Source organism: Rhea americana, unplaced genomic scaffold (genome assembly GCF_003343005.1).
Source record: "Rhea americana isolate MKP2758 unplaced genomic scaffold, rheAme1 scaffold_98, whole genome shotgun sequence".
NCBI classification, from domain to species: Eukaryota; Metazoa; Chordata; class Aves; order Rheiformes; family Rheidae; genus Rhea; species Rhea americana.
The window spans coordinates 95,956-112,571 of NW_028187177.1; the positions used below are offsets into that span (position 1 = coordinate 95,956).

At 44.1% G+C, this 16,616-nt stretch overlaps 1 protein-coding gene across 6 annotated transcripts in view; it reads left to right on the forward strand.

The window, feature by feature from the left end:
* ATP11C (ATPase phospholipid transporting 11C (ATP11C blood group)) overlaps nucleotides 1-16,616 on the forward strand; it is a 45,152-nt gene that overhangs the window by 17,802 nt on the left and 10,734 nt on the right. For all 6 annotated transcript variants that reach the window (XM_085325463.1, XM_085325465.1, XM_085325467.1 and 3 more), the window contains exons 12-25: nucleotides 551-748; nucleotides 2,420-2,581; nucleotides 3,180-3,337; nucleotides 4,339-4,410; nucleotides 5,860-5,933; nucleotides 6,837-6,940; nucleotides 7,559-7,740; nucleotides 8,924-9,187; nucleotides 9,558-9,732; nucleotides 10,957-11,059; nucleotides 12,465-12,610; nucleotides 12,956-13,015; nucleotides 13,613-13,740; nucleotides 16,453-16,588. In XM_085325463.1, coding sequence (XP_085181589.1) covers nucleotides 551-748; nucleotides 2,420-2,581; nucleotides 3,180-3,337; nucleotides 4,339-4,410; nucleotides 5,860-5,933; nucleotides 6,837-6,940; nucleotides 7,559-7,740; nucleotides 8,924-9,187; nucleotides 9,558-9,732; nucleotides 10,957-11,059; nucleotides 12,465-12,610; nucleotides 12,956-13,015; nucleotides 13,613-13,740; nucleotides 16,453-16,588 — 1,962 coding nt within the window. The remainder of the gene's footprint in view (nucleotides 1-550; nucleotides 749-2,419; nucleotides 2,582-3,179; nucleotides 3,338-4,338; nucleotides 4,411-5,859; nucleotides 5,934-6,836; nucleotides 6,941-7,558; nucleotides 7,741-8,923; nucleotides 9,188-9,557; nucleotides 9,733-10,956; nucleotides 11,060-12,464; nucleotides 12,611-12,955; nucleotides 13,016-13,612; nucleotides 13,741-16,452; nucleotides 16,589-16,616) is intronic.

A 16,616-nucleotide genomic window follows, 5' to 3' on the forward strand; every position in this document is an offset into this window, starting at 1 on the left:
GCTACATTTCAGCTTTGAGTAGATAAACTTGAATTGAGGCCGTGTCAGCTAGGCTGTTAAACTTGCTGAGACACGGACGGCCAAGCCTGGAAGAGCAAGCGTGTGCGTGCRGGGCGAGCAGTTGATTTGGTTGGTTATTGAGGGAGACTTAGATGTCACTGAACTGGTTATACCTTGGTTGTGGCTTCACTGGTCTCAGACCACTTGCACCTCATTTCCAGCAACTTGAGACCAGAATCAGCCTATAGTAGTTATAGCAGTATACTTGAATAAGACATAGCTTTAGCCATTATGGTACACTGAAATACGCTTCTGCAAAGTACCTTTGTAGAGCTGCAGAAGATAAGGATTTCCTACATGGAAGAAAAATAGAATTTGGCTGTGCACCTTAGCTGTGTTCCCTCTTATTTTCATTGACTTTTTTTCTATTTAACTCTGGGGGGGAAAAAAAGCTGTCTAAAACCTTGGAGGTGTTGCTGTAACCTAAATCGATCCCCCAGTTATGTCTGATGGGCATAGACTGCATTTTCCTCTCCTTTTTCCATTACAGGTTTTGAGGATGTTTACAGACTTCTTGTCATTCATGGTCCTGTTCAATTTTATTATCCCAGTCTCCATGTATGTTACGGTAGAGATGCAGAAGTTCTTGGGCTCCTTCTTCATCTCTTGGGATAAGGAGATGTATGATGAAGAAATAAAAGAAGGTGCACTGGTGAACACCTCAGACCTGAATGAAGAGCTTGGACAGGTCAGAGCATACTCTGTGTTTGCTTTAGCTAAAATTGGCTATATTGGCAGTAGAGCACCCCAGACAGGAAGGTGAGGTAGAAGAGTGCACTGCTGTCACCAGGGTGAACTCTGTGCACGCACCATCTCTTCCCTCCGTGGTGGGGCTGTCGACCAGATGCGTTAGCCAGTGACCCAAGGGAGGATTTTTCCGTAAACCTGCTGCTTCCCCATGTGAACACCTCTGGTGCCCTGGCAGGAGCAGCAGGGCTGGCATCTCTTGCGCCAGGGGAGGGCAGGAGAGGCTTTTCTCTCCACCCTGAGCCAGCAAACCGCTCTGTGCTTGCCGTGGCAGACGGCATGCGTCTCGTCGGTGGAGGGGGAGGCAGCAATGTGGTGTTTATCACTTTTGGTAAATTTTTTTGCATCTGTAGACTGAGATGACTGTGCCTCAGATGTTCTCTCCTGCGTGATAGTCTCTCTCCTGCTCCATAGCTGTTGGGATGTTCTGTTGAAAACAAAAAACCAGAAATATCAAATCTTCGGAGTATTGAGCTAAATTGAATATTGTGATACTTAGAGGAACCTGCAGAAGTGATTAACCATGGTGTCTTGTCGTTATACCGCTTCTTTAACAAGAAAGCTTAAGCAGAAATTAAAAGCCTTGCTGTATTTAATTAAGACTAAAGAAAATCAAGTCTCGGTGTAGAGYAGGACAGGGAGAAAATTGATTGCTGTTTTTGTTCCAGCACACAGCTCTTGATAGCTCTGAAAAATAATTAGGCGGACACTGCCGCAAGAGTCTCTAATGGTCTCCTTAATAAGAAAACCTTGTTTTACCAGTCACTCATGGTCCTGTCAGTACACAACTTCAGCTGGTTTGGTGGCAATTTCCATTTAATGTGATTCTACTCACTTTGTGAAATGGGTAAGGTTATAAATAGTGTAGGAAAGAGTAGGAATTGGGTCATGTGAATTGTTTCCATATTGGGGAATGTCAAGTGCAGCACTCTGCATGTCAGGATGGCTTGCTTTTCATTGCTTCGATTATAAATAAAAAAAAAAAATCCTCTATCTCTTTCAAGGATTAGCGAAAATAATGTCTGCCCGATTGTCTCCCCAGGCCTGTAACGCACGTTCATCCACACTGCTGCTGGTTTTGCTGGAGCCCTTAGGTAGCTGCTAGCTCCTGTTTGTTTTATATCTGCATCAGCAGAGACTGTGTGTGGTGTGGGTGCAGAGCCCCCTGCTTTTCTTTTGCTCAATTTGTTCAATTTGGAGTAACAATTACCTAATTTAAATACACCACCAAGATGAAAATCCCACAAAGGAAGCAACAGGCCTGCAGTAGCAGCTCTATAATCATCAAGCTGTAGCAAAGTTCCTAATAAGAGGATGAGGAAAGGCTAAGGGCCTCGAGATGGGTTTTAGAAGTCTCTAGGAGCTGCCTCCAGCCAGCGAAACAAGGGAGCTGCTTTGAGGAAGGCAGTTAAACTGTGTGGTGACTCAACTCACCTGGGGCACATGCCTCTTTTGAGGGTCCAGGTTAGGAAAGTGGAAGAGGATTCTCCAGGATTGGGTAAGATGCATCAAAATGCCCCAGGCTTTCATTTTTTGGGTGGCTACACCATGGCTCTTTGCACAGCAATGGAGGGTGGAAATGCAGTGAGGATTGCTGCCTGCTTGCTTTTAGGTGGAGTACGTGTTCACAGACAAAACTGGGACCTTGACGGAAAACAGCATGGAGTTCATCGAATGCTGCATAGATGGACACAAGTACGAAGGCTACGTGTCGGAGGTTGATGGCTTCTCCCAGACTGATGGCCCCCCAAAATACTGTGGCAATGCAGAGAAAGTAAGGAGTCTGTCTGGTGATAACCTAGGTTTTCTGTTGCTGGCTCCAGGCTGAGAAATTAATTGATCTATTGCTGTGGAAGTACAAGTTCAGGTGCAGGGATCTAGCTGACTGGGGAGGGAAGAGAGAAAAGAAAACACAGATCAAGAATGTAGTATTTTATTTTTCCCATAGTTTGTAGGTGTTCTGGATGTTTGGGTTTGGTCTTGACAGCTCACTGAGCTTGCATAGAGATGATGTCTAGCAATAATGGATCAGTTCTTGGGACTCTTACGTTTTCTCCATCACTGAGACAACACTGTATAGTGTGGAAGTGTRGAAGCAGCTATTTGGCAGCTGCGTTTGAACTAAGGTGTGGCACGGACCTCTGAAATTAACTGGTCCAAGGGGAACTGCACGGAGAGAGCTGGTTACTGACTGTCTAATAAGGACTTCTCTGAAACCCGTCTGAATTACTATTGTGAAAAAAAAGTTATTTGTCTTAGTCATAGTTGTTTTTAAAAATATATGTACACAAAAATCACCACCACRGACTTTGAGATTAGGCTTGATACATGGACTGAAGTTTGTAGCAAACCCTTCCTCTGATTCTGCCTAGTGTCGAGAAGAGCTGTTCCTGCGTGCCTTGTGCCTGTGCCACACTGTTCGAATCAAAGAAGGAGACCAGGTGGATGGATTGATAGGACATCAGGAAGACAAATGTACCTACATCTCCTCTTCCCCAGATGAAATTGCTTTGGTGAAGGGGGCAAAAAAGTAAGAATTTTTAAGGTTGTAGAATTTCTTTTTTTTTTTTTTTTTTGGTGTGAGCTGACATAACAGGAGGGAGGTAAAGGTTGCCTGAAAATAGTAGACCCTTTTCTCTGATCAGGTGCTCACAAACTGGTAAATGGCAGGTGTTTGGAAAGCATGTTGGAGTACTAACCCTGGGCATGCTCCACAGCCCTGTGAAGTCACTTGAGTCTTTGGGTTTGAATAAGTTTTTCAGTAAAAGTGTTACTCTACAATTGGTCTTTACTGAGCAGCTTTTCAAGAAGCTGGGCTTTGCATTCACTACGAAGAGGAGTCCCAAAGCATTGCAGTGCTTGAAGAGGAGATAGACTCATTTGATCTTCAAGGCCCGCCTGGATGCAACCCTGTCTGGCCATCTAGGTGGCCCTGCTGAGCGGGGAGGTTGGACTAGATGATCTCCCGAGGTCCCTTCCAGCCTTACCGATTCTATGGTTCTGTGATTGGAGCTTACATGGACATGTGCAGGTTCTGTCCTAGTGCCTGAGAACAGACAGCATTTGCTATGTGATACTTATATGTGAATATTGCCCCCAGATTGGTTTCTTTGTATGCAGTGCTAAAATAATGATGTGGGTTACTCTTGTGAAACCCACATTAGAGTTCTTCCTAAGATGCTATTGCTAATTCCCTTTTGGGGGGTTTTTTGTTGTTTTTTAAGATAGGGCTGTTGCAGCTGTATACTTGCTAGTGCCTTGTAAATCTGCTGGAGCCCTGGGGACTGAGTGCAGAGCGTCTCAGTGCCTGTGCTTTGCAGTGCCTGGCTCTCCTGCTTATGGGAGCAATGCCAACGCATCAGAGCTGGCTCTGCATGGAACAAGCACACATACAGCAGAGCTTTTTAGCTTGGATTTGATAACTTCTCTACTCTCCTCTGCAGTACAGAACATGAAATAAAAACATTGCTAATGTGTAATATGTGCCAATGGATGTTTTCAATGTTGTTCTGTCCTCTTGTTTATTGACAGGTATGGTTTCACTTTTCTAGGATTTGAAAATGATTTCATGAAAATACAAAACCAAAAGAATGAAACTGAAATGTAAGTGCCCTGGCAGCCTGGCAAGGAATATTGCTTATAATAGAATGGACTCTGCTCAGTCCTGGCTCCCACATGGTTTAATTAAATTCAGACTGTGTGGCAAAGGAGACAGGGTCAAAGCTGTTCAGCAAGGGTTGTCAGACAGGTTACTGACCTGCCACAAAATTAATTCTTTTTACAAATTGCAAGACAGCGAAGAAAAGGCTAAAAGGCTTACTTGCAAAAACCTGTGGTCATTTCTAGTTGACTAGCTAAATTCATGTCCCTTGAGTGTGTGCATATCCTTCTTCAGTATCTACCTATCCAGATAACTCCCTGGACTCATGGACAGTGGCTGGSCCTCAGAGCAGGGTACTCTGAAAGCCTGAACTGCATGAAGTTGCTCCCTCGTGTAAGCATACTTTTGCTGTAACTTCTCCCCCGGCCCCACAACTGAAGATTAGATTTCATGCTGTGCTGACAACACCTATGACATCTGCAGGCACCTGAGRATGAATTATCAAATCTAGCTGCTCCCCTAGAACTTGCCATCACAAGCAAAATTCACTTACTCTGCTTATGTTGAAGTTTCTTAATTAAATGCAAGAGCTAATGTCATCACATGCAGTATGTGGTGCCCTGCCAGCCTGCCACTCTRCGCCTGTTCCTGGTGGCTTGGTGGCCCTGCAGGACCTTGGCTGGGGCAGCTCCTCCTTCCCACCCAGCTCTGATGCTGAGCAGCCCCTGTCCTGAAGGGTGTTGCATGTGGTGTTCCCGGCCTGCAGCCAGCCCTGTCGGTACTGCGCTGCGGGGTAATGCGTGGGGCAGCTGCACCGTGGGGCCTCCCGGGAGGACTGCGTGCACCTCTGAGGATCTGGAGTATCCAAACCTTGGGCTCGCTGACCTGCAGGGAAAAAAAAAAAGCAAGTTTTGAGGTCTGGAACACACAAATAGGGAGGATATTATGCAGGAGAACAAACCAGTGAGTGAGCTTGCGTTGCATCAGCTACGTACTAGGTACATGTCTGCATGCTCTTATTTTTTTAGTAAAAGCAATGGAGTTCTAGCCTCAGTCTGCTTTGCAGGGTGCATTACCTCATTTTTACTGCACCGAGGAGTGTGCTTGTGGGCAGTTAGTGGAGTATAGCTGGCTCGCAGTGTACCCAAAGCTTTGCCTTGTGGTCGTTCTCCCRTGTGTCCATACTCTCAGCCCTACCCTCAGAGCAGCACTAGAGCTTTTCTGCTCTGTGTTCCCGCTGAGCCCTTAGTGCTGGCTTTGGGAGCTGTTCAGTGGCAGCATACCWGTGAATTGTAGCTAAGATCTGTTCAGTATCTTTAAAAAGTACATAACCAAGTAGTGCTATGACTTGTACAGTGTATAGATTTTTAGACTACTGCATGATTTTCTGTCTTAAATAACTATTTTTTGTCTAGCAAGTCTAAGCTCAGTTCGTTCTTGTTTTCTGAAAGGTACCAACTTCTTCATGTATTGAACTTTGATCCTGTCCGTCGTCGTATGAGTGTCATCGTGAGAACCACCGCAGGTACGGTTAAAACTCACTTCTGGTCTCCTAAAGATGTGTGCACATACACACAAATATAGAAGTTTGCTTTATTCCCGTGCTGAACACGTGTAGCGCCGCACGCTGTAATACAGAGAAGCTGAGCTGAAGATTTTCTAGGCTTATCTAATTAGCTTAGTAGATGAAGGCTCTGACCAGTAGAGGTTACCAAAGGCAGCCACTTAATACCCATGAGCTGACCTCCAGYGACTGGCCAGACATGCGCTCTGTGCCCAGCAAACGCTGCCTGTGTCAAGTCCCAGGCTGTCCACTCGTCCTGGTCTGTTCCTCTTCCTTGTGGTCCTGTCTTTTCTCCTCTGCATCTAAACTGGCAAGCTTCATCCCTCGCACTGCCAGGAGGTGAGGGAGTGATGGGGACAGTGACCTGTGGAGCACACCCTGCTTTTGCCTGCCACGTTCCAGCCTGATACACAACCATGGGGCAGACCCGAGAGGAGATCTGAGGCCTTCCCCTGAGGGGGAATGGCAATAGCAAAATAATACATAAATTAAATTAAAAAGTTAGAGGTAACCATCCTTCTCAAATTTCATTTCTCCAGAGTAGAGAACACTGTAGTTTTACCCTGCACCTTGCCAGAATGCTAGGGTTTTAATGTAGGAAAAAATAAAYTTTGTCCAGCCTTTTGCAGGAAGTTTACTCAGAGGCAGATACTGACTTCTGATATTTCAGACCAAGGTATTAAAAGTCAAACAAGGTTTTGGACAACTTAGTGTCAGACATCTTTCAATAGACAATCCTGCTTCTACTAGTTCTTTCTGTAGTCCTGCCAGATTTCTTCTTCTGCATCATTTCTTGGATATTGAAGTCAATTAAGTATTTCTACAGTTTTTGAATGCTATAAACTGTTTATAACTTTGTTTTAGGAAAGTTGCTCCTCTTCTGTAAAGGAGCAGACTCCTCTATTTTTCCAAGAGTGCAACAAGAAGAAATTCAAAAAACTAAAGTCCACGTAGACCGCAATGCTATGGTAAGAATGKAGATGGAATTTGGCTGGCTCCTGGTGTCAGGAAAGCCTTATTCCAAAAATAGGGATGTGACCTTGCTTTGGAGGAAAGTGTTGAAAATGTGAGTGTCACTTACTGTTTTGAAGCCAAGCTTCTTTCCTTTTTTTATCTTTGGCTTCCACGTTTATTTGACTTTTTATATACTTATATGGTCTTTATTGAAGTTGTATCTAAGCATCTCCCAAGCAAGCTAAAAATAGAAGTAACAATAACAATCTTTTTGCTGGTGAGAGATCTTTCAATCAGTCTAGAGTTGTTTTGCATGTGAAGGTGGAAGAGGAGCGTTTTCCTAGGAGGGGTCTGGCAGCAGTGGCTGTGCGCTGGGATAGTGTCCCATGCTTGAGCCATGCTGTCCCCTCCGGGTGCACATTGTCTGCTCTGGTCCTTCTGTTTTTCATATGGTGGCCATAGGGACATAGAGAAACTGGCTCTTTGACTTAAGCCAACAAATTGTCACTGCTGTCAGGTTCAGTGCTGACAGGAACAACTAACAGCAAGGAAAAAATGCTAACCTTAATGGTGGCAGGTGTGGAAAATGTGGCTTTAAGACACTTGTCTCTTTTTCCTCCCTCCCCCGTAAGGATGGATATCGAACGCTTTGTGTGGCATTCAAAGAGCTAACTCAAAAGGAGTATGACAGAATTGACAGGCAACTTAATGAAGCCAAGATGGCTCTGCAGGACAGAGAAGAAAAGATGGCAAAGGTGTTTGAAGACACAGAAGCAGACATGCACTTGATTGGGGCTACTGCTGTAGAAGACAGGTAAAGGGATGACCRTGTGCAGACCAGGCACTGTAGAGGACACAGCTTTTCCAACTTTGTGTTGTTGTCCTAATTTGCTGGGATGGATCCCTGTGTGCTGGTGCAAGCTGCAGCAAATTCAACGTGCTGCCTGGGATCACCTTGGGCATGATTAAGGGACAGTGTGGGAAAAATGGRAGGAAAAAAAAGCAATGATGAAACCCAGAACACTCTGCAAGAAATGAAGCAGCAAGGCAGTCATTGCAATGTCCTGATATTGAAAATATCCAGGGCAATTACTGTGCCACAGCCCATTACATAGTACCTTGTTGTAAAAATTGGCGAGACAGGCAGGAATTAGGATTTATTAATGAAGTTACAGAAGTACTTACGCTTCTAGAAAGTGAATTAGGCATGCAGTGCTAATTTGCATATCAACACTGATTCAGTTTTATGTGCAATTATAGTAACTACATATGTAACTTAAGCTCTTACTTTTGGCTCTTTTCTTTTGCAGTATAAGGCAGTGATTTTGGCTGAACATAAAAGTTTGAGACTGCTGAGTCCTAAGCCTTATTCTTGTGGTAGTAGTTTCTGGCTAGGGAACAATCAAGTAATTTCTCTATCTTATTTTTCACTTGTAAAATAAGTATGCCTTAGGGAGTTGCAAGGCTTAAATGGCAGTGTTGGTTAAGCCTCTTTACACCMGTAAGGTGCTCTGTCTTAGCAAAGTATTTCTGAAGTCCCTGCCATAGGCTTGCTGGGAAAAACTCTGCAGTCTTCTCGGAAGGTCTTGTTTATTCTTCCATCAGACTTTTTCACTGTACATATAATCTAAAGCTGCTTTAAACTTGATTTGCTTCTCTCCAGCAGCATGGAGAACTCTAGCTGTAGGTGTCAAGTCAGTTTGAGAGCTAATATTCCAGCAAGCATTAAATGCTCATGGTTCATCAGCAACACTTGCTAATTATGACTTTTCCACCTCATCTAGTAGCTGGGATATGAATAGTGCTTAGAGTCTGTGGCTGCATCTGTAAAGGGTCTCGGACCAGCTACGTAACACCATAGAGCACCTGAAGGTGTGCGGGCTCTGGGTGCTCGACTCCCCCTCGATGGTGGGCTCTGGGCCGGGGCCGCGTGGGTCAGCGCGTGGAGACGCTCGGGAGCGCCAAGTGTGATAAGGGGCGTTTGCTTCCGTTTTTAGACTGCAGGAACAGTCAGCAGAGACGATTGAAGCTCTGCATACAGCCGGCATGAAGGTGTGGGTGCTGACTGGAGACAAGATGGAAACGGCTAAATCCACCTGCTATGCCTGCAGGCTCTTCCAGACCAGCACCGAGCTGCTGGAGCTAACGGCAGCAACCGTGGGTGAGAGCGAAAGGAAGGAGGATCGGCTCCATGAGCTGCTAATGGAATATCATAAAAAGCTGATTCAGGACTTTCCCAAAAATCGAGGGGGGCTGAAAAGGTACGTGGTACACTTGGGTGTGCACTTGAATAATGCTATGGGATGCAGGTGCAAGCTTGATGGAGAAATACCACCACGTTGCAGCATGGGGAGCTTGCTGCTTTTATTGCTGCTGATTCCTTTCCTTTGTTCATTATCTCTAGCATTAGTTTGTTTTGAATTTAATTATATAATTCCTTTAGTGAAGTCTGCATGTGGTTAAATCCAAACTTTAAGGTTACTAAGCCATAAAGAGGGGTGGAGAAAAAGCTTAATACAGAAGTAACTTTTTCTGCTAAGATGGCACAAATGGCTAGATTAACTTCTTAAGATGTAACTTTGTTCTTTTTTCTCTCTTTTTTTTTAATTCCTATTCCTTGTTGTGTCCTAGAAGCTGGACGTTCAGTCAGGAATATGGCCTGATTATAGATGGCTCCACACTGTCGCTAATTCTCAATCCTTCTCAGGACTCCAGTTCTAGTAACTACAAAAACATATTCCTGCAAATCTGCTTGAAGTGTACTGCAGTCCTGTGCTGTCGGATGGCTCCCTTGCAGAAAGCACAGGTATGTCCTGTGGCTTTCACCCACTGTTGCTTGTGCATAGCTAAACTTTGCTGCCTGGGCTCTTCTCGGTGAAGCATTTCATTAGGTAACAGGACACACTTACAGCCTGGCGGGTGGTACTTGTGACATGACCTGTAAAGTGGGCTTCAAAATCTGTAATGGGGAATCTGTGTAAAGTTTATTTGCTTTCTCATTGACCAGGTGGTACTAAAACCTGATTGTAAATCAGTTTGGGTTTGGGCTCTGGACTTCCGTGAGAGATCTGCCCACATTCAAGTTGCTGCACTGGGCAGTGGATGTCAAAGTTCAGAAAAAGGCTGCTGAGGGCTTTAGTGGAAGTGGCTTATTATTCAGCAGGAAGTAATGCAAATGTTTAGTAATATTAATTTAGTTTAGTAATAGGATGAAACAGCATTGCCATAACAGTCTGAGTTATTTAACAGGAAAATGATGCAAGTTTGAAAAGCTTCTAGGTAGCAGCAAACCTTCCACAAGTGTTAGCCAAGTGCTGCTTCTCTTTCATTAGAGATGTTTTTAGAAAATAGCCTTTAGGTATAATCTGTGGTTATTTCCATATAACAATTTGAGGCTGTGTTTCCTGCAGCATTGCATTAAACAAAATTTATTCATCTTAATCATCGTCAGGGATGCCTCCAGGCTATGTGTATGTTCTCTGAACTTCAGAGTGTGATGGAAACACTAGTCTTTCAAAGATGAACACACAACCTTTGTTAGATATGCTTGCAGGAAACCACGAGCACAAGCCGGTTAAACAAACAAACAGTTTGTGCTTTTAATTTCTTTCCAAATTTGGAAAGTGGAGTCCATGGCTTCCCCATGGTAGCTGGTAGTATCAAAAGCCTGATAAACAGTGTTTTTCGCCCCATTCTCTGGTACTATTTGCTGCCAAGTGAAATGCATGAGAGGTCCAATCTGTGTAAGAGTAGGTCTGGCAGAAGGGAAGGGGAGGATACYGCTCTGTGACTTGATCTTTAAATACTGTCCTTTTAGCCCTGTAAAGCAGGATCTTGGGTTTTGCTCTAGTTGGTGACTGAGAAGGAAATAACAAGAGTTTTTATTAATTTGAACTCTCCAGATGTTGTTTGGCTGCCACAGAAGCCTGGTTCCTTGTTTGGAAGTGCTCCTGAAGTGGGGCAGTAGGGATCTCTGGAGTTTTTTTAACAAGGTCTTTGGCTTTACTGATTTTTCTCTGAATTTTTTCAGATTGTGCGAATGGTGAAGAACACAAAAGGGAGCCCAATAACACTATCAATAGGGGATGGTGCAAATGATGTTAGTATGATTTTGGAAGCGCATGTCGGAATAGGTGAGACTTGCTGACAATACCTAATCTGATACGTAAAATTTTTCCAGACTTCATCAACTTGACAGGGCTTCACTGGAGCACGGGCAGTGTTTCTGACTGCAAATGGTTAAACAGAGCTCACTGAAAAATGTGAGATGTCTGCTGCTGCCTTCCTCAGAGCCAGAGTCTCACTCCCAATAAGTRCTTGGGATCATGGTAGGCTGCTGACTGTTAAGATAGTAACATGCCCTTTGTGATAAACTGCATATTGTGTTCAAAAGCTATTGGCCAAATTCAAGGCTGTAAAGGCTGCTTACTGGTCGGAAAAAAGGCATGAGTAGCAAACTGATGTATGACAAATTACAGTTGTAAATTCAATGCAGTTAAGATGTCAGGTTTTTTTAAAAAAAAAAATAATTTGTAACAAGTAAAGTTTTTAAAATAAAAAAAAACTTGTCCAGTCTTGCATCTTTCTCTGCCCTTCTTGTATCTCCTTCATACCCAGTGGTAAAATCAATAGGGTTTTTACTGTCCTCTGTGGAAACACTAACTTAACTGAAATATGTACCTTCTCTCATTCTTCACTTTGCTATTAAATTTAGTGCTGAGGATTTCACTGGGATGGTGTGTGTTTATCTCAGCTGAGCTGAAACTGGCCTTTGTCCTTCCCCTGTATGTCTGTGATCCTGATCGCAGCTGCTGGTAATTCAGCACTGGGTGCCAACCTGTTTTCCAAGGGCTGATGCTCAGTTCTGCTGTTCTTGCCTCATTTGTATGACTGACAGGGGAAACTATTGTAGTTTCTGCAGATTACTGTCAGAGGCACTGGGAGTGCTAGGGGTCTTTATTAGCACTGAAGAAGGGTAGATGGAAAAGAAAGGACAACYTCTGTGGGTTTTGACTATTGAAAATGCCATATTACCCTCTAGTGAATATTATTCTGTTGTAATTCCTGTGAATATGCTTTATTGACTGAACAAACCTGGCTTCCTTGAGCTTAGCTCTATGATGGGATATCTCAGAGGTCTGCCCACCTGGAATGAAATAACTAGATGGTGTAAGGTGCAGGCAAGCATGCAGGGAAACCAATTCCATGTCTTTCGTCAGGTTTTCCTAGATATTCTTCACCATGTTCTCTTAGGTTGGAAATCAGATAATAACTTAAACTGAGGTTTAAAACTGAGTTGAGGTCTGATTGTCCTAGAACCAGAGCCCTCAAATGCAGTCCCCAGGGTGCCGTGGGTGGGTGTGCCAGGCGGCCTAGGTTGCGGGCACCTTTGAGATGTCATGAGTTTGAAGACTCAGGAGAAAGTAGGGGCTTTGTCATGGCTTGAAATACTGGGTTCTGTGAACAAGCCTAATGGGGAGCCTCTGTCCAAATTCTTCTGCCTTACRGATTAATCCCTTGCTGTGTTTCTGTCTCCAGGTATAAAAGGCAAAGAAGGACGGCAGGCTTCAAGAAATAGTGATTATGCTGTTCCAAAGTTTAAGCACTTAAGAAAATTGCTACTAGCACATGGGCATTTGTATTATGTGAGAATAGCACACCTTGTACAGTATTTCTTCTATAAGGTAAGGGTGTATGTTCAACTTATTTCGCTATTTATGCTGTGGACCCCTTCTGATAACAGAAGAAAAGTATTGTTTTATAAGATCTGTTTACCTTAGAGAGAGAGAGATACCTTTGTATGCCTTTTGGCTGAAAGCGATACTTACAGCAGGATGTAAATGTATGACTGTCTTCCAGGGTCTTCTGCAAATACTAGAAGCTTATTGGATTAGTTTTATGGTTGGTAGAAAACACCACTGAGAAGAAGGGTTGTATTAGGAAAAGWTATTTGAATTTAGATTGAGAAGTTAAACATACAGTGGGTACGGGGATGCTTCCCTGCTAACATTTGTCTCTTGTTTCTCTAGAACCTTTGCTTCATATTACCGCAATTTTTATACCAGTTCTTCTGTGGCTTCTCACAGCAGGTAATTTCTAGTATCACGTCTATAAAGGCAGGATAACAAGTCACAGAATCAATTGTTCTTGTAGAGGCTTGACTTTAGGTCTCCTGTCTCATCCTCACCTACCTTTAGATGACAGTAGGAATATGTCTCAGGAGAGCCACTTATTTTTAAAAAAGTCATTGTTTCTCCAAAAAAAATATAGTCCTTGGAGAGTCACAGGAGACATTAAGTATATTAATAGAAACAGCAGCACCAGAGCAACTTTCGAATAGCTATGATGACTGCTATTTAATCATATTTTTCTGGAGAATGAGCTATAGACTAGACCATTCTGTTACAAAACTTCCTGGAAATGCGGCCGCTGCCTTCAGCGGAGYAGGGGGAGGACGGGGATCTCGGCTGTGCTGTGGCGGCCTGCAAGGCCTCCAGCTACCTCGGCCCAGTGGCATTGCATGGAGTGTGAGCCGGATCAAAGGAAACAGTTATTTCRGGCTATGACAAGGAGTAGAAACTTAACGAGTATTTGCAGAGGCAAGAGTTGGAAAAGATTAGTGTTTACGGGAAGGGATTCTTAAAGCAGAATTTCTATCTTATATTACCCCTTCTTCCTCTTTCAAGCCACTGTATGATGCTGCTTATCTTACCATGTACAACATCTGCTTCACATCGCTACCTATCCTGGCTTATAGCCTCCTGGAGCAGCACATCAGCATTGACACACTGACCTCAGATCCACAGCTGTATATGTAAGTACCAAAGGATTCGGTAAGCCCTTAGCACAACTCCGTTAGCTGTGGCTGAAGTCTTGTTAGTGGAGGGAGTGACCCATCAGGTATCGTTTGAGCAGATGCACCTGTCCTACACTGGTGAGGTGGCAGCAGCAAACTGCAGAAAAGGCCGTTTCTGCCCTTGGCCGTGCTGCCTCTGTATTAGASCTGAGCGCTGGGATGTCCGATAGCTGCCTATTTCTGCTCTCTAAYTGTATCTGGCCTAGCAAATTCCACTGCAGTGTCTGTATAAATACTACACCATGGGTGAACTTCTCCACCCACAAGAAAAAGCAAGCTGCAGAGGTGACTTAGGCGCTTGAGCCCAGCAGTGCAAGCGAAGCAGATGACGGAGCGCGTAAGGGATGGAGGGGACATTTGGTTTTCAGGAGAGAAAAGATCCATTAACTTATGAAGAGGTGAATGTTCCTGCTGTACAGCTCAGGCAGGTAGCTTCTCAGCTGATCCAAACTGATCCTCCCACAGGCTTGTCTTCCCAAGGCTAAATCCCCATTTCAGAGTATGTTGCCCTAGAGCTGTGCTCCTCAGTTCACACGGAGCTTTTGGCCATGTTGCCYGTGGAAAGCACTGTTTAACTTCTGTTTTTACTAGATTGCTTTCCCTCGAATGTTTTTTTCTTGCTTGGTTGCAACTGTGGGAGGTCTCAGCTTCTCACAGAAACCCATCTCACCCCCTCAGCCCTGGCTGCAAGCAGGCCAGGGTGCAGCCCTTCAGCGAGGGGCAAGGGAGGTGCTTTTCCCTTTGCTGCCCTGGCCTCACAGCAAATTTAGACAGCCGGTTGTCCACACTTAGAGAGCACTGGGTTGGGCTGCACAAGCCCTGTCATCGTGGTCACGGTGCACTGTCGGTTGAGGAGGAAGCATGTGCTTCACGCGGCAGTGAAGCACTCCAGCAAGGAGCTGTGTCTTTGCAGGTACCACAGGGAAGTTTTCAGGTACCTTAAGGTATTGTGCAGAAGTTACCTTAAGTATAGAAAAATCAGCAAATGCAACAATGGCTTGAAGACTGGGGAGTTCTGCGCACTTTGGAAATAGGTGCTCAGATGTATGATAGAACTTCTGCATTCTTCCACTCGCATGGCAAGATGCCATTGCATGTATTTTTAATAAATTTGTAATTGAATATTGTTCAGTAAATACCAGTAATAACTGGCTACCATGCACTCACCTGACTGGCTGGTGGTCTGTCTGATTGTAGCAACATAGGAATTGAGGGAAAACAGACTAATTGTGCTTTCAGATAGCTTCAGTTTGAATATTCATGACTCTGCATGTGCTGCTGAATACAGAATGACTCCTGTGCCTCTGCTGTATAAACTGCTGACTTGCTGCAGTGCAGATCTCTGGTCTGAGGCACTGTAAAAAAGCCTGTTTATGACAAATGCTGCAGGACGTAAACGAGCGTGCAAAACAAAGCCTGCAGCGAGGAAGTTCTTTGCATTTTCTCACAGCAGTAAAAACCTCTTACAATCTGTTTTATCCATGCTGCCTGCTCATTTCCAAATTACAGCTTGTTAGAGCATTGTCACTGCAACATCATAAATAAGGTTTGGCAGGGTTTTTAGAAACCAAAATTGTAAGAGTCCAGAGCTACACCTGTTTGCAAGATGCATCATGCTGAAAATTGATGTATTGCTTAAACAGTTAAGAAAAAAGACAAAAGAGTGAGAATTTTTATTATTGCCATAAACATGCTTCCATCCCCATTAAGCTTCAAATTTTAAATAAGATAGTCTGAGAAGATCCTGATGTAGGAAAAATGGTTCTTTTAAACTGGAAATGATTTTGAAAGTTGGGGAAAGACTTCTGGTACARTATTTCCTTTCTGCATCTAGTCAGTGTTACGCGTGTGGCTTCAAGGCACGGTCAAACCCACACATCCCTGAAGCCCCCATGTTGATTCAGCGGTCAGTTGTAATGCTGGGGGTCTGCAGAAAGGACCAGAAGAACTAGAAGTAGTTTTAGGATTTTTCAGGCTCAGCTCTTGCAGCTCTGCTAGCTGAGCAGAGGACATTCATTCCTGCAGTGAGAGCATCGCTTRTTTTACTGGTGCTTTTCACGAGGTCACTGCAGAGCACTGTAAATATCACATCAGTTTGCTGCTGAAATGCTAGCTCTTATTCCTGTGTTCGGCCAAAAACCTTCTGCTAAAGCTGCTAAAGCACCTGCCACCTAATCTAGTAGGTTATTTTCAGCSTGTGCAGGAAAATGCCAGTTCCAAGAACTGGACTTGCTCAAAGGATGAGTTTGTGTATGCAGCAAAGAGGGGGAGAACATGTCACAGATTCCTTGCTAAATAAAAAAAAATCTGTATCATTGCCCTGTTTGAAAATTCAGCAGTTAATCTCAGAGACCATTGGCAGTGCAGTGGCTGTAGGAGAGACCAGGCTAGTGYGCTTCGAGTTTGGACTGGGTTGGGCTTTGATCTGACTCGTCTAGAGGTGATGGACAAACCGATTAACTTGTCGAACATCTTATGATCCCTTATGACCAGCAGTTATATGTAACAAATGCTGTTTGTGCTCTGTATCCTGGCAGAAATGTGTGTGTTCTCCCTCCGTGTCCCCTAAAGCAAGGGCCAGCTCCAAAGCCCGTTGAACCTGGCTGCGACGGGCTTTGCAGCAGGTCCTGAAAGTGACGGTGATTTTCTTGTTACTCCATTTCTTGACAGGAAAGTTTCTGATAATGCAATGTTGCAATGGAGGCCTTTCTTATACTGGACCTTTCTGGGCGCCTTTGAAGGACTCGTGTTTTTCTTTGGGGTTTATTTTCTTTTTCAAAATTCGTCATTGGAAGATAATGGAAAGGTAACAACAACAAAAAAGAAGAGAAAGA